This window comes from Loxodonta africana, chromosome X (assembly GCF_030014295.1).
Source record: "Loxodonta africana isolate mLoxAfr1 chromosome X, mLoxAfr1.hap2, whole genome shotgun sequence".
In the NCBI taxonomy this organism is placed as follows: Eukaryota; Metazoa; Chordata; class Mammalia; order Proboscidea; family Elephantidae; genus Loxodonta; species Loxodonta africana.
The window spans coordinates 76,546,461-76,564,902 of NC_087369.1; the positions used below are offsets into that span (position 1 = coordinate 76,546,461).

Consider the following 18,442-nt stretch of genomic DNA (forward strand, 5'->3'; position numbering starts at 1 on the left):
AATTGGTAACACATAGGGGTAGACAGGAAGCCACATTTTCTGGTCCTGAGATCAGTGCTGTTTATAATACCCTAAATTCCTCCACTGGGATAATTCTAGATAGCTAATAGTCGGTCACTTTCCTTGCAGGTGTGCAGGTTGGCCCCACTGGTAAAGAGATAGGAAAAAAAGACTGATAGGAATATAACTTTTCTCAGTCTCACTTTCTTCATTGCACAGTGGCTATTATACTTCTTACCTACAGGATTGCTACAAGAATTAATGAAGACAACACGGGTAAAATTCACAGCCCAAGCCTGGGACATAAGAAGTAGATGATACAAATTTATTTTCCTGCCCTCAGATGAAACCAAGTCAGTCACTGCAGAATATTCTTATTCTTCTTTTTGCCACTGTCATTCAGGAATAAAAGTAAACCAGATGTGGGAGTTTTCTCATCTGCCCACTTTATTTAGTGTTACGTAACAACTGTCATGTCACTTAACAACTGGTTAATTATTTCCATACCACTGTGTGATCTTTAAAGGTTCTTCTGGAGGTGGAACCAACATGGCTTTATAGACAGAAGCACTATGCAGTCCCTCTGGAGCAAAGACCCAAAAAACTAAGTAAAACAGATAACAAACATCAATCCTGAAATCCTAAGTAGCAAATGAAGGGACAAAAAATTTGACCAAGCATGAAATGGAATAAAAAACAGACAGAGAACAGGGAATGAGGAGAGCCACGGAGTGGAGGTCCCATACCTGCCAAAGTGACTGGATTCCCCATCTTGGGCTACAGCCGTCAAAGAGCTCAGAGACGGAATATGGAAAGGCAACTTCACAGAGCTCCCAACAGGAGCTACTAGCTCTCTGTCACTGGGCACCCCCTCCACCCCTACTGGCTGGCCCCTTCCACACCATTTTTTTTATTGTTTGTATTTTTGTTTGTTGGTATTGTTTTTTGTTTTGGCTTTTTGTTGCTTCTCTCTCTCTCTCTCCCTTCCTTCATTTCCTTTCTCCCACCCAGCTAGCCCCGTGTGCCATCCCCTCCCCTTCATGACAGGCCATGATTTTTTTTTTGTTCACGTGCTTTCTTTTTGTTGTTGTTTATTTTATATATATTTGGCGGGGGGCGGGGTTGTTGCTCTTCTCTCTTTCCCTTCCTACCATTTCTTTCTCCCACTGAGCAAGCCCCATGTGCCATGCCCTACCCTTCTTGACAAGCTGTAATTTTTTGGTTTATTTGCTTTCTTCTTTTTTGTTTCTCGTTGTTTGTTTTTCAAATTCTTTTTTTTTTTTTTTTTGGCCTTTTTTGTTGCTTCTCTCTCTCTCCTACCCTTCCTTTCCTTTCCCCCACACAACTAACCCCGTGTGCCATTCCCTCCATTTCTTGACGGGCTGTGAGTTCTTGGTTTACTAGATTTCTTTTTTTGTTATTGTTTTCTTTTTTTTTTTTTAATAATTTTTATTGTGCTTTAAGTGAAAGTTTACTAATCAAGTCAGTCTGTCACATATAAGCTTACATACACCTTACTACATACTCCCATGTACTCTTCCCCTAATGAGTCAGTCCACTCCATCCTTCCAGTCTCTCCTTTCATGACCATTTTGCCAGTTTCTAACCCTCTCTACCCTCCTATCTCCCCTCCAGACAGGAGATGCCAATACAGTCTCAAGTGTTGGGTTTCCTTTTTTTATTTGTTTGTTTCTGGGGCATTTTCTATTGCTTCTCTCTCCATTCCTTTCTTTCCTTTTTCCCACCCGGCTAGTAATGTGTGCCATCACCTCCCCTTTTTGATAGGCTGTGATTTTTTGTTTGTTTGCTTTGCTCTTTCTTTTTTCTTCTTTCTTTTCTCTCTCTCTCCTTTCATTTTTCCCACCCACCCAGCCTTGTGTACTGTCCCTGCCCCGCCTGCAGGGTTGGTGTTGCACAGCTCAGTCGGAGAGTCACTGTCCGTGGCCTACCTGAATCAGTGCCGCCTTCACCAACCAGCTCCCTCAGCGCCATTTTAATTATTTATTTATTGGTTGTTTATAGTCTTTTTTCTGTTTTTGTTGTTGTTGTTGCAGCTGTTATTGTTTCTTCTCTCTCTCTCCCTCTCCCTTCTTTCCTTCTTTTTCTTCCATCCATCCAACTCCATGCACCTCCCCCAAATTCTTGGTGGGCTGTGTTGTACTGCTTGGCTAGAGAGCTTCTGGCACATGGACTCCCCAGGTCTGCACAGCCCCACAGGCCAGCTCCCTAAGTGCCAAATTTTTTTTATTTTTCTTTATCTTTTCCCTTCTTCTTTCCCTTCTTGCTATCACCTAGGTCCTGTGCTGCCTCCACCCCTTCCTGATGGGCCATGCCACGCAACCCAGCGACAGAGACATCAGCTCGCTGCCACCCCAATTCCTCCCCACCTCCAACAGTATAATAAAGGGAATCTATACAAAACCAACAGTTAACATAACTCTTAAGGGACACAGGCTGAAAACATTCCCCTTGAGAACAGGAACAAGACAAGGATGCCCTTTATCACCACTCCTATTTAACATTCTGCTGAAAGTCCTAGCTAGAGCAATAAGGCAAGAAAAAGAAACAAAGGGCATCCAAATTATAAGGAAGAAGTGAAACTGCCCCTATTTGGAGATGATATGATACTATACATAGAAAATCCAAAAGACTCCATGAGAAAACTACTAAAACTAATAGAAAGATTCAACAGAAAAGCATGATACAAGATAAACATACAAAAATCAGTTGGATTCATACATACCAATAAAGAAAATTACACAAATGAAGTCAGGACAACAATATCATTTTTAATAGCCCCTAAAAATTTTAAATACTTAGGAATAAATCTAATGAGGGATGTAAAAGATTCATACAAAGACAATTAAAAAATACTACTGCAATAAACTGAGACATATAAATGGGAAAACATACCATGTTCATGGATAGGTAAACTTAACCTCATGAAGATGTCAATCCTACCCAAAGAAATCTACAAATACAATGCAATCCCAATATAAATACCAACAGCATTCTTTAAAGAGGTGGAAAAACTATCATTAACTGTCATGGATTGAATTATGTCCCCCCAAAAATGTGTGTATCAATTTGGTTAGGCCATGATTCCCAGTACTGTATGGCTGTCCTCCATTTTGTGATTGTAATTTCATGTCAAGAGGGTTAGGGTGATATTGCAACACCACTCTCACTCAGGGCACCTCCCTGATCCAAGGTAAAGGGAGTTTCCCTGGGGTGTGGCCTGTACCACCTTTTATCTCTCAAGAGATAAAAGGAAGCAAGCAGAGAGTTGGGGACCTCATACCACCAAGAAATCAGCACCAGGAGAAGAGCACATCCTTTGGACCAGGGGTCCCTGCACCTGAGAAGCTCCTCAATCATGGGAAGAATGAGGACAAGGACCTTCCTCCAGAGCCAGCAGAGGGAGAAAGCCTTCCCCTAGAGCTGATGCCTTGAATTTGGACATTTAACCTACTAGACTGAGGAAATAAATTTCTCTTTGTTAAAGCCATCCACTTGTGGTATTCCTGTAATGGCAGCACTAGATGACTAAGACATTAACTTTATATAAAAAGAGAAGAGGACTCAGATAAGTAAAACACTACTGAAGAACAAGGATAAAGTAGGAGGACTTGAACTACCAGACCAAAGAAACTACTATACGGCTGCGGTAGTCAAAACAGCCTGATACTGGTACAATGACAGATACATTAACCAAGAGTACCGAACTGAGAACCCAGATGTAAATCCATCCACCTATGGTCACCTGAACTTCGACAAAGGCCCAAAGTCTATCAAATGGGGAAAAGACAGTCTTTCTAAGTAGTGATGCTGGAAAACTCAACGTCCGTCTGCAAAAAAATGAAACAAGGCCCATACCTCACACCATACACAAAAACTAATTCAAAATGGATCAAAGACCAAAAAGTAAAACCAGAAACTATAAAGATCGTAGAAGAAAAAATAGTGTCAATGTTGGAGGGCTTAATACGCAGCATTAATGGTATAGAAACCATAACTAATAGTACACAAACACCAGAAGCTAAGCTAGATAACTGGGATCTTCTAAAAATTAAACACTTATGCTCATCAAAAGACTTCACCGAAAGAGTAAAAAGAGAACCTACAGACTTCGAAAAAATTTTGACTACAACATATCTGATAAGAGTCTAATCTCTAAATTCTACAAGATACTATAACACCTCAACAACAAAAAGACATATGACCCAACTAAAAAATGGCCAAAGGATATGAACAAACACTTCACCGAAGAAGACACTCAGGTGGCTAACAGATACGTGAGGAAATGCTCAGGATCGTTACCTTTTAGAGAAATGCAAATCAAAAGTACAATGAGATGCCATCTTGCCCCTACAAGGCTGGCACTAATCTAATAAACACAAAATTATTAATTTTAGAGAGGTTGGGTAGAGTCTGGAACACTTATACACTGCTGGTGGGAATGTAAAATGGTACAACTACTTTGAAAACTGATTTGGTGCTTCCTTACAAAGCTAGAAATAGAAGTGCCATAAGATCCAGCAATCCCACTCCTTGGAATATATACGACAGAAATAAAAGCAGTCACAGGAATAGATATATGCACACCCACACTGCAGCACTGTTCACGATAGCAAAAACATGGAAACAACCTAGGTGCCCATCGACAGATGAATGCATAAACAAATTATGGTACATACACACAATGAAATACTATGCAATAATAAAGAACAATGATGAATCTGCAAAATATCTCACAACATGGATAAATCTGGAGGGCATTATGCTGAGACAAATTAGCCGCAAAAGAACAAATTTTGTATGAGACCAATATTATAAGAACTCAAGAAAAGGTTTAAAAACAGAAGAAAACATTATTTGATGATTACCAGGGCGGGGAGGGAGGAAAATCACTAACTGGATAGTAGACAAAAATCATCTTAGGTGAAGGGGAAAATAACACACATTACCGGGGAAGTCAGCAAAACTAGACTAAAGCAAAAGCTAAGAAGTTTCCTGACCACGACCAAACACTTTGAAGGACAGAGTTGCTAGGGCTGGGGCCTGGGGACCATGGTTTTGGGGGACATCTAGGTCAATTGGCGTAACAAGGTTTATTAATAAAATGTTCCGCATCCCACTTTGGTGAGTGATGTCTGGGGTCTTAAAAGTTTGCGAGGAGCCATCTAAGATGCATCAATGGGTCTGAACCCACTTGGAGTAATACAGAATGAAGAACACTAAAGACACAAGGAAAATATTAGCTGAAGAGACAAAAGGGCCACATTAACCACAGACTCCATCAGCCTGTGATAAGGAGAACTAGATAGTGGCCAGCTACCACCAATAATCACCCTGACAGGGAACACAACAGAGAGTCCCTGATGAAGCTGGAGAGGAGTGCAGAGCAGAACTCAAATTCACATAAAATGACCACACTTAGTGGTCTGACTGAGACTGGAGGAACCTCTGAAGCCATGGCCCCTAGACACTCTGTTAACCTATAACTAAAACCATTCCCGAAGCCCAACAAAGATTACCCGTTATATACCCATTGTGGTCGAGTCGATTCTGACTCATAGAGACCCTATAGGGCAGAGTAGAACTGCCCCACATGGTTTCCAAGGAGCACCTGGTGGATTCAAACCACTGACCTTTTGGTTAGCAGCCATAGCTCTTAACCACTGTGCTACCAGGGTTTCCAGACAAAGGACAAAGATTAGGCTGGACTATAAAACATAAAATAATACTCGTGAAGAGCGTGCTGCTTAGTTCAATCAGACACACAACAGCAAACGGGCAGCACCTGCCCAGAGGCAGGATGGGGAGGCAGGAGGAGACAGGACCTTGTTGAATGGACACAAGAAACCTGGGGTGAAAAGGAGGAGTGTGCTGTCATATTACAGGGATTGCAACTAATGTCACATAACAATATGTATATAAATATTTTTATGAGAAATTAACTTGAGCTGTAAACTTTCACCCAAAGTGCAATTTAAAAAGCTGGACAAAGGATATGAACAGATACTTCATAAGGCAGACATTCAAGTGGCTAACAGATACATGAGGAAATGCTTGTATTCACTATCCATTAGAGAAATGCCAATCAAAACCACAATGACATACCATCTCACCCCGACGTTACTGGCACGAATCAAAAAAACAGAAAATAACAATTGTTGGAGTAGTTGCAGGGACATTGGAACTCTTATGCACTGCTGGTGGGGATTGCAAAACAGTACAACTATTTTGGAAAATGATATGGTGCTTCCTTAAAAAGCTAGAAATAGAAATATTGTATGATCCAGCAATCTCACTCCTAGGAATATATCCTAGAGAAATAAGAGCAGTCACACAAATAGACATATGTACACCCATGTTCATTGCAGCATTGTTCACAGTAGCAAAAAGATGGAAACAACCTAGGTGCCCATCAACAAATGAATGGATAAATAAATTATGGGATATTCACACGATGGAATACTCAAAATCGATAAAGAACAGTGATGAATCTGAGAACCATCTCACAACATGGATGAATCTGGAGGGCATTATGCTGGGTGAAATAAGTCAATCACAAAAGGACAAATATTATATGAGACCACTACTATAAAAACTCATGATAAGGTTTACACACAAAAAGAAACAATCTTTGATGTTGACGAGGGAGGTGACGGGTGGGAGGGAAAAACACTAACTAGACAATAGTAAGTGGTAACTGGTGGAGGGTAAGACAGTACACAATACTGGGAAAACCAACACAACATGTCCGAGGCAAGGTCATGGAAGCTCCATAGAAACATCTAAACTCCCTGAGGGACCAAATCACTGGGCTGAGGGCTGTGGGGATCAGAGTCTTTGGGGATATCTAGCTCAATTAGCATAACATAGTTTATAAGGAAAATTTTCTACATTCTACTTTGGTGAGTAGCATCTGAGATCTTAAAAGCTTATGAGTGGCCATCTAAGATACTCCACTGGTCTCACCCCATCTGGAGCAAGTGAGAATGAAGAAGGTCAAAGACACTAGGGAAAGATCGCTTCCACCATACTGTGTCCAGCACAACTAGATGGTGCCTGGCTACCACCACTGACTGCTCTGACAGGGATCACAATAGAGCATCCCAGACAGAGCTGGAGAAAAATTCTAACTCACAAAAAGAGACCAGACTTACTAGTCTGACAGAAACTGGAGAAACCCCGAGAGTATGGCCCCTGGACATCCTATAGCTCAGTAATAAAGTCACTCCTGAGGTTCACCCTTCAGCCAAAATTAGACAGGCCCATAAAACAAAATGAGATTAAATGGGCACACCAGCCCAAGGGCAAGGACAAGAAGGCAGAAGGGGACAGGAAAGTTGGTAATGGGGAACCCAAACCCAAGAAGGGGAGAGTGTTGACATGGCATGGGTTTGGCAACTAATGTCACGAAACAATATGTGTTTAATTGTTTAATCAGAAGCTAGTTTGCTCTGTAAACCTTCATCTAAAGTACAATAAACAAAAATTAAAAAAAAAATTAAATTTCTACTGCCCTTTAATTATATTCCTTCCCAATTAAGGATCGATGTTAATGAGACTACAGATGAAAAGATGAAGCACATGGAATCCAGAAAACTCACTTTGTTTGAATGCCACTTATTTCATATAATGTTCATGTCAACCTGACTGATGACATGAGGCAGTGGGAGCACATCCACTAGTCTTCCTTTTCATCTCAGAACTTGCTACTTCCATATCCTTAATACAAACTGTTTGTCATGATGGTCCAGGTAATACCCACTGGATGGTGCATGTGTTCTTAGTCCTAAAAGAACTGGATGCTTGGCCAAGATGCTATATTTTAGTTCTGGTAGAAGAGACTACCTTGGCTACATGTTGGCTACATACTGGTGCTTATGAACAGGCCTGTAGCTAACTCAAAAGACTAAAATTGAAAATTCTTCACACCCCTTTATGAAACACTGAGGAATTAGGGAAATTCAAGGGATGGTCAAACTGAAAGAAATCTGAGATTATCTAGCACAGCGTTATCCAATAGGACATTCTGCAATGATGGAGATAGCAATATCTTCATTATCTAATACAGTAGTCACTAGCCACATGTAGCTCCTGAGCACTTGAAATGTGGCTAGCACAACTGCAGAACTGAACTGTTAATTCTATTTCATTTAAAAAGCTAGTGCACTGGGTTTGGGTCTGGATCATACCGAACAGCACAGATCTATACAGTATGGCTTAATGAATTTGGAGCTAGAAAAATCCTCAGGTCCAAATCCTGCTCACTGTCATTTATTAGCTATGTAACTTTAGTCATGCTATTTGTTGTCCAAGCCTCAGTTGCCTCATTTGTAAATGTGGATAATACCACTACCTCACAAGGTTGTTGTGATTTGAGAATACATATAAAGCACCTAGCCCAGTGCTCAGTACATATCTGAGTTGATTCCAACTCATAGAGACCCTACAGGACAGAGCAGAACTCCCCATAGGGTTTCCAAGGAGCAGCTGGGGGATTCAAACTGCCAACCTTTCTGGTTAGCCGCCAAGCTCTTAACCACTGTGCCATCAGGGCCCTGCTCAGCACATAGTAGATAGTAAATACATTTAGCTTGTATTATCGAGCCCCTTTTTCAGCTAGTGAAACTGAAGACCCAAAAGGAGAAGTGACCTGTCCACTAGTTGACAACACTGCAAGGAGCCAATTCCAGATTTTCCAAGCTAATTTTTCTCAGAGAAACTAATTCTCTAGATATGTGGTGAATGATAGGCTAATAGACTACTAAAATGCTGTAAAAATCATGTTATACATTTAGAAGAAAATGTACCTTGGTAAAGCCTATTTGCTCCTTCCGGAAATTTTCCAGGGGCTTGATCAGCAAATCACTAGCATTGTGTACCTAGAGAAAAAGAATAAGCACACAAAACAACTTTGAAGTTAACAAGGTTCAGATACAAGATTCCTGCTAAGACAATCTCCTTGCAATATACAACCCTGCAAAGTGTTAACTGGTTTGTTTATTCTCTTTGTTTTTGTTACAGTCTTTTTTCCACATTGGTCTTAGCAAATCAAATGCTTACAGAAGAAGTGAGAGAAGGAACATTAGGGGCATTTCTCTATAACTTTACTGATAGTCTGTTCTAGATTTTTAATCCAGAAATATCTACAGTCATGTCTATCACACCTGGGGACCTGCAGTACATGTGGAAAAAAGAAGAATACATGAAAAGGCCAATTGCACCAAGTGCAAACCATTTCATAAGTAGGCAAATAAGTTAGCAGTAACAGCATCAGGATAAATCCCAGTGCTGCCCTGGTGTGTCATAAAGCCAGAACATTTCCTTCAGCATTTGGAGTGTATTATAGCATCCTCAAGCACACTGAACCAGGCCTTCAAATTACCTAACTATTGATGCTCAGTAGTTGATGGGTACTAAAAATATGGGCATTGATATGGGGTTCTGGAGATATAAAAACGTTCAATCCAAATTGAACTCCTTGCTCTGTGGGCAGATGAAGTACACAAAGCTCTTGGGAATTTGCATGAGTCCAAGGCAACAAGTGGGGTTTGGTTCCTCAGTGGTGAGTTAATTTCACTAAAATGGAAGGCCTCAGAGAAGGCATCTGAAGGGCTAGCTTTTAAGAACCACTGCATTAATTTCTGATCTATTACAAAACAGGGAAACAACAGACTGGCTTTCCTGTCACATTAGACGTAAAGTCAAGACAAAACATATTTTCACAACGAAAAGCTAGTGACAGAGCCAGTTTTAACCATTCATGTATTCTCCAGACTAAGAAGCAATTTTAACCTACCACCAAAAAGCATGTCAAGCTGGGTCATTAGTACATATTTTATACAGGTCCTGCAGGCCTCCTGTTTGTGTCCAGGTATGATTCGAGGTTCAGCTAAATGGGCAATGTCCTAACAAGGCACTGCTAACCTTTATGTGAGAACAATCTTGTGATCTCTGACCTCCTAATCCTAATACTCCTAATACTGGTCATACCAGGACTGCCCACACACAACAGGAAATAAAAAACTGGACAAGAACAAACCATTTCTACCTTAGGGTCAGAGTCATCCTCTATATGTCTTCTGACGGCCAGTATTTCTAGGACTGGCCTTCTAAACCCTGTTTGCTATAAGCCTAGCTTTATAAAATCAGGTAACCCATCCCTCCCCTTGATGATTCTTCTAAAAACAGACCTCTTGTCTGCCTAGACTTCAAGGCTCTATCTGATTCTCATCTCTTCATCTACTGGATCTATGAAATTTTCGTTATCCCGATTGGTTCTAATCATACTATAACTTACTTCCCAGTGTGACACTTAGGGCCCCCTGTAGCCCTTGGTGTGTTCATTAGCCAATGGCAAGAAAGTCCCTGGATTCATACTTATCCCAGTAGAGGCTTTTCTACAGAAGTCCCTGATACCTACGAAGATTCACTTTGATCTCACATTCAATCACAGCTCAACTAGCAGACTTGGAATAAAAAATAAAGACACTGGTGGCTCTCCTTGATTGGAAACAAGAATTTTTCTGCTGAAAGTATCAGCCCACACACACTACACTTTATTGGACTGTGGTTTATATGCTATCAACTACCTGGAACCAAATGAGTTCACTGGAGTCACTTTTCTTTACTGTTTTGGCAGTTTTCAAATCTGGCCACAAATTCTTTGATAATCCTCCCATTGAGAGGCGATGTCTATGTACCCTATACTTTAATGTGAGTAGGCTTGTTACTGCTTTTACCAATAGAGTACTAAAGAAGTGGCACTATGTGATTTCCAAGGCCTGAAGCTACATTTGGGAGCCCTGAGCCACTTTGTAAGAAGAAGGACTACCCTGAGACTATTAAGCTGGAGAGGCCAAATGTAAACACTCTGGTCAACAGTCACAACTGAGCCCACCCATCCAGTTATCTCTGCCAAGGTACCAGACATGTGAGCGAAGCTGTCTTGGACCCTCCAGGTCAACCCATCTGCCAGGTGAATATCACCAATGTAGACGGTAAGAATCACTCAGCTGAGCCCTGCCTGAATTCCTAACCCACAAAAGAGTGAAATGTGATAAAATGATTTTAGTTTATGCCACTAAAAGTTTTGGGGTAGGCTGGATAAAGAACTATAAAAATTATTACCAGTTTCACAAAGGTAACATGAAAAAGCGGTCACCTGGGAAACCCTGAAGAAGTTTGTCTTTGAATAAGAAGGGTACATGCCACTTCCAAGGGAGTAACATGGGCTACTGAATACGCAGGCATCCCCAAGATGGTGCAATGGTCCTGGTTTTTCATGTCCAAGGAAGATTTTCCTACATAAGCAAGTATGCCAGCATTGCCTCACACAGGGTCCAAAGGTCACTGTTTTTAGCTGTTTGGCCCCAGTTCAGTCTAGGAAAGTGGTACATGATTCACTGAAACTGGAGACCATAGCTTTCCCTTCGTCAGATTGGCAATATTGCTCCCAGCCCCCTACAACACAGATACTTTGAACTTTTTTCTCTCCCTAACACTCACTGGTTATTGTATTACTTTCTGCCAGATCAGAGAGCTAGAGCTGTAGGCAAAGGTTATGTTGAAGATTGACTCTCATTTCATTTTGTTTTATCCTTAAACCTCTTAGAAGTCTAGCAACTACTCAAAAAAACACTTTTGAGCATAATTGGTCTTTAGTCTCCTTTCTGATCACCGCATCTATTTTGGAAGCTCTTGGGGAGAACAGCTCTTACCTGCTGTCTCAGAGTAGAGTCTTCAATATAGGAAGTAACATCCTAAACACATTAGTAAATTTATCTAATCAGGTTTCTATTAGATGAAGTCCAAACTAATACTGGATTAAGGCACTTAGCAGAACAGACAGTATTCAACCCAGTAATGCAAGACTACTCAGGGATCTTTAATGGTTAACCAGTTACCAGAGGGCATTGAGGATGCACTGTTTGAAATATTATGTGCCTCATTAGATGATCCTTGGCAGTTCTCAAAGACAGACCTTGCACATTGCCAACAGAGTCCCCTTGAGATTAAGAAAGGCATCTAGGCATACCCCCTTTCCCTGATCATATAGGAAGTCTGTTATCCACACTTTTAAAGGCCACCTTCTGGGATACTACTACCTCTCCCAGATAGCCATTCTACTATTTAAGAACATCACAGCTGGAATGCTCCTCCTCATATCTTCCCTCCATAGTTCCTGCCACAATTTAAATTCATTTATGGGAACGACTAGATATTTGCAACTGACACATTCTAGGGCTGTGAACTTGCTTCCTGTTATTCCAAAGTTTCTTTTTGCCTCTTCTTTTAGAAAGAATAAAAAGGTGTTTAACACATCCCAAATTATCCAGATTGGGGTAGAGGAGTCCTTTTACCTCAGCTCCAGGAAATGCAAGAAGTTAAATCAAGCAATGAATTCCTGGCATGGTGTGAAAGGCCCCGATGAACCTACCCTTCACAACATTCCTAGAATTAAGTGGTAAATAAGAGGCCAACATTCACGTGATTGAAGAGTCATGGGGAAAAAAGGGCACAATACAATTAAAGACAGAAGAAAAGTAGTCCATCCTGTGGCAGAGAACCAGCAAGAAGAGTGGGAAAAACAACTTCTCAAAAGATGACTCCTACTTCAATATTTTAGAGTTTTGTTATTAGGTAAAAAAAAGGGATCAAGAAGCAACTAGGGTTGAAAAGAAGTAAAGCTAAGCTTTCTAGTGGCTTCTGAATGAATTGAGGGTGAATGTGTTTGAGATCAAATTGGCAGCAGTCCACAAATTCTTTGGCCAGAATGTTTAGTAGAGTGAGGACTGGCTAGTGGGCCATTTGCTAGGCTCCAGGAAAAACACAAATATTGGTCTCTCTTTAGAAACAAGTTTTTAGAAGCAAATTTTGCTATCTTTAGAAGTGAATCTTAAAGCAAGAGAATTCCCAAGTCACACTTCCTCAGCTGAATCTTGAGGAAACCAACAATACTAGAAACAATTTTTTGCCCTTTATCAAACACTGCCATATTCATTATATCATTCAGAGTACTTACAACAACCGTGGGAGGTAGGGGTTATTTTTCTCATTTTATGAATAAGGAAAGGGAGGCCCAGGGAAATAAAGTGATTAGTCTGAAGTCAACAAGTAAGTTAGTGGTATTCTAAGTCTCTAACTGCCCTACCTGCCTTCATTCCTACCTCTCTAGGAGCCTAGATGGGATGTGAGTACCATACTGTTGAAGCAGAGAAAGATTTCAGATGAAAGAACTCTTGCTATTGGAACAAATGTATTTAGCAAGCATGAGATGCCAACAGTAAGTCAGCTTATGAGAGCAAGTGAAGGCAAACCTCTTTTCTGTCCTCTCCAGAGTTCCCACCTTACCCTTGCACCCCTAATATAAACCAATATTGACCAACGAAAGTACTTTGGCATGGTTTTCCCTTGTAAGTCCCCAGTAGGTCTGGAGTGGGGTCTAAGGATCTGCATTTTTAACAATTTACCAGGGGATACTGATCCTGCTGGTCTGGAGACTATACAAAAAGATCATTTTTAAAATTTTAAAAGAATTAGATTTTAAATGTAAGGGGAAAAACATTTGCACATAGCTTTAAATAAAACAATAGCTGCCAAATATAAATAAAGGCCATATTTGTATTTCTGGAAGCAGAGAAACAAATTCATAAAAAGATAATTCAGAAAGATCACAGTTTTTGTCAACATATTCAACAGCCTAGTTTAATCTCTTCTGAAATCTTTTGTCACTGAAATAAACAGGGATAGGATATCCATGCTAATTTTTCTCTACCTAATACCAAACCTCAGAGTGAGAGCTTGCATAAAAACAGAAATAATAGAGGGTGAATCCAACCAACAAAGACAGGAAAAATCCCCACGATCTCAGCTCCAGGCCCAGTGTTGATGACCTACCATCATCATCCTCTCGTTTTCTACTTCATTGAGCAATTCAGCAAATTCTTTGAAAGATTCAGCTGGAAGGAGAGAATAAAAAATGAAGCATATTAATCATGTGGCTTGATAGGCAAGTGGACAGAGAGATCTGTGGGACATGAGGTAGGGACCAATGTCCCAAACACACATGGCCACTTGAGGAAGGTGCCAAATGCTAATGAATGGTTCTTTTTTGCTAATACCCCTGAGCTCTTTCATATATGATATTTCATTTAACCTTCACAGCTACACTTGGGAGCAGCCAGGGCTTCTCTCTTTTCACAGATAAGCAAACAGATTCGGAGAGGGGGCAATGAGTGTGCTGTGGGAAGGCAGCTCTACTATACCAAGATTTGGGTTCAGGTCCCTGCTCCACTACTCACCAACCTAAACAACTTTATGTCAATCAATTTAGGCTCATCATGATTCAATTTCTTCATTTGTAAAATATTAATAATAGTTACTTCAGAGTAGTTACGGAGATCAAATGAAACAATGGGATGGAAACCAGTTTTATTAAGTGTCATTTTTCTTGGTTTTAGAAGCACTGAGGTTGAGTAAAAAGCACATTCAATTTACCACCTCTGTAACCTTAAGTCAGTTACTCAATCTCTCTGAGGCTCACTTTCCTTTTCTGGAAATAATTCTTATCTCAGTGGGTTGTTTTGATAACTAAGATAATACACGTACAGTTCTCAGCATACATGGTAACCATTCAATCACTTAGTTCTCTTCCTTTCTTTTTGTTCTAAAGCAGTGATTGTCATCCCTGACTACACATTAATTGAGGCCCACTCTCTGCTGTCTAGTCAATTCCAACTCATAGTGACCTTACAGGATCCAGTAGACTTCTCCCATAGGGTTTTCAAGGCTGTAAATCTTTACGGAAGCAGACTGTCACATCTTTTTCCTGCAGAGTGGCTGGTGGGTTTGAAGCATAGACCTGTAGGTCAGCAGCCAAGTGCTTAACCACTGCACTACCAGGGCTGCTTATTAACTGAGGAGCTTAAACAAATACCAGTGCCATACTCCTCCCCAGACCAATTAATCCTGGATTTACCTGCTAAGTGCCAGAAGATTTAATTGGTTTGACCCAATAAAAATGCAGAGCTTGAGTCTAAGTTTAACTATCTGGGAGTATGTTCTTCTATTAAAAAAAATGAATAAAACAAAATTATAACAACAACAAAACTATGCTCTAGTAGTACAAAGAGCAGTAAGACCCACTATTGTACCCTCTGTGACTGATTTTACCAGGGGAATGTGAACATTAGGCCTAAAAACACAAACAAGGTAAATACCTTATTCCACAGTAACACAGGGGACTCATGTGGTCTTGTCCAAACCCTAGTGTGATGCTTCGGGGCCCTGGGAAACAACCACCATTAGCAGCTACCCAGCCCCTGCTCAAAAACCTCAAATGGCATGATGGTGGGGTAACAAACTTGTCCCAGTATGCCTATGACTGCCCCAGTTTTAAAACTGAAAGCCCCACATTCCAAGAAATCTCTCAGCCCTGGGCAAACTGAGGCAGTTCATCACTCTAAATGCCTGGGTGCTCACTCTCTCCTGTGGCAAGCCATTCCCCACTTTCTGGATTTCTCTATTAAAACGTCTTCCTTAATATTAATGTAAAATCCACCTCCCTGTACTCTAGTTATGTTTCTTCTCAGTTTCTTGAAGAAAGAGACCTTTGTGGAATTGTAGATAAGAAAGGCAAGTGGTATTGTAGAAAGACTAATAGACAGGGTATTAGATGATGAGGATTTTAGCTTGGGGAATAGCACAGAGAGACAGAGGGAGCATAACCTCTAGAGAGAGAGACCTGGATTTACAAGCTTATTCTATCATCCTCTCACTATGTGACTTGACCTTTGATCTTCAGTTGCCTCAGCTGTAAATTGGGCATCATGCTATTTATCTGAGAGTGTTTCTGTAACGATTAAATTAGATGGCAAATGTTGAGTGTCAACACATAAACCAATAAACCCATTGCTGCCAAGTCAGTTCTGACTCATGGCGACCCCATGTGTGTCAGAGTAGATCTGTGCTCCGTAGGGTTTTCTTGGCTGTTCTTTCACATATAGACTACCAGGCCTTTATTCTGAGGTGCCTCTGGGTAGACTTGAACTTCCAATTTTTCAGTTAGCAGCAGAATGCACTAACCATTTGCACCACCCAGGGACTCCTGCCAACACACAGCATATGATATATGATAAATGTTAGTCCCTTCTCCCCCATTCCAACTGTCCACTCTTCTAGTCTCAGCTCTGCCACTTACTGGCAGGACAGCTATCAACAAGTCACTTCTACTCACTGGACTTCAATTTATTCATATACAAAAATAGTAAACTAAGCTAAACAATCTTTACTAGCCCTTCAAATTCTAATAAATACTTTTCTAAATTTCCCAACTTCTTACCAGACAGGAACTATATTCTCAAGTGGTATCTGAACTAAAGAAAACATATTGAAAGCCTGGAAAAAACCAAATGCTGCCATATTAACATTTTTCTAATTAAAAAAAAATAGATATTCCCCTACTATGGGAACTATAACTAGTCCAGTATTTCCAGTATCAAGGAAACTAAGTTCAGGAAATATAGGATACAAGACAATGTATTTCTTCTGAAGATTAAGTTGTTGCAAATACCTGGAAAAGTCACCTTTGCAAAAACTGCAAATGCATTCAAAATTCTTCTTACTCAGAAGAAAAAATTCTGAGTAAGACTCAGAGAGAGTAAGTATGAAAAAAATGAGAATGTTCATTGACCTCCTGCCCCAAAATATTTTATGCTACAAAACAGTGAGAGAATCTTTTCATTTTTTTTTCCTGGCATACTTCAGGCAAGATGAGCTTGCCGCTACAGGAAATGTGACAAGTATCATTTTGGAACATTTTCAGGAAAAGATTAATTTCCAGAACCGTAAATGTGTCAAGCCCTCCTGCTGAGGTTTATATACATTAGACGAATTAATACTCACAATAACATTGTTAGGTAGGTGCTAATATCCCTAATTAAAAGGGGAGAAAACCAAGGCTTACAGACACTGAGCAACTTGTTCAAGATCACACAGAAAGTAAACATCAGAGCTAGGTTTCATATCCAGGCCTATAGTACTGAAAGAACCAGGGACTTACCACTGGCACACTGCCTAAACTTCTCCTGGTAGAGGTAGTTGATGATTAGATTATTAAATACTAAAGGAATAGATTACAAAACAGAGAAAGTGGGAAGCCAGCAGCCTACCAGCAGCTAGGCTTTTAAAATGAGCCTGACATTATTGTTCACGAGAAAATTCCACTATATTAAGGATGTCTCAAAGTGAGTTTTAGCTAAAAAGGTCAAACCTTTTTTTTTTTCTCTTTTAATTGAGATATGATTTACATGCCATAAAATGCACTGCTTTTTAGGTGTACAATTCAGTGGTTTTAGTATATTCACAAAGCTGTGTAACCATTACCACTAATTCCAGAACATTTACATCACGCCCAGAAAAAATCATGAATTCTTTAGCAGTCCCTCCCCATTCCCTGCCTCCTGGCCCTTGGCAACGATTAATCTAATTTCTGTCCCTATGGACTTGCCAATTCTAGGCATTTCATATAAATGGAATCATACAGCATGTGGTATTTTGTGCCTGGATTCTTATTCCCTTAGCATAATGTTCTCAAGTTTCATTCATATTGAAGCAAGTACTTCATTCCTTTATATAGCTCAGTAACATTGCAATGTATCGATATACCACATTTTGTGTATCGATACATTGCAATGTTATGAATAATGCTGCCATAAACATTTGTTTACAAGATTTTGTTTGAACACCGGTTTTTAATTCTTTAGGGTATATATGTAGGAATGTAATTGTTGGGTCACATGGTAACTCTATGTTTAATTTTTTTAGGAACTGCCAAAGATGTTTTCCTAATTGGATGCATCATTTTATATGCCAATCAGCTACATATAAGGTTTGGATTTCTCCATATCCTTGTCAACACTTGTTAACTTCCGTCTTTTTGATCCTGACCATCCTGGTGGGTGTGAAGTAGTGGTATCTCATTGTGGTTTTTATTTACGTTTCCCTAATGACTTTTTTTTTTTTAATGACTAATGGGGAACCTTGGTGGCACAGCGGTTAAGAGCTTCGCTGCTAACCAAAAGATCAGCAGTTAGAATCAACCAGCCGCTCCACGGAAACCCTATGGCAGTTCTACTCTGTCCTACACAGTTGCTATAGAATCGCTATAAGTCAGAATCGACTCAAAGGCAACGGGTTTGGTTTGCTTTTTTAATGACTAATAATATTTAGCATCTTTTCATGTGTCTATTGGCCATTTGTATGTCTTCTTTGGAGAAATGGTGTTTGAAATCCTTACCCCAGTTTTTAATTGGGTTATTCGTCTTTCCATTGTTGATTTCTAAGAGTACTTCATATATACTGAACACAGATGCCTTGTCACAGATATGATTTGCAAAAAGTTTTTCCCATATGTAGACTGTCTTTT

The 18,442-nt window shown here is 40.1% G+C and overlaps 1 protein-coding gene across 2 annotated transcripts in view; it reads right to left on the minus strand.

Annotated features, from left to right (window-relative positions):
- OPHN1 (oligophrenin 1) overlaps nt 1-18,442 on the minus strand; it is a 558,532-nt gene that overhangs the window by 338,234 nt on the left and 201,856 nt on the right. For both annotated transcript variants that reach the window (XM_064278400.1, XM_064278398.1), the window contains exons 4-5: nt 13,915-13,976; nt 8,826-8,897 (exon numbers count right to left, since the gene is read on the minus strand). In XM_064278400.1, coding sequence (XP_064134470.1) covers nt 8,826-8,897; nt 13,915-13,976 — 134 coding nt within the window. The remainder of the gene's footprint in view (nt 1-8,825; nt 8,898-13,914; nt 13,977-18,442) is intronic.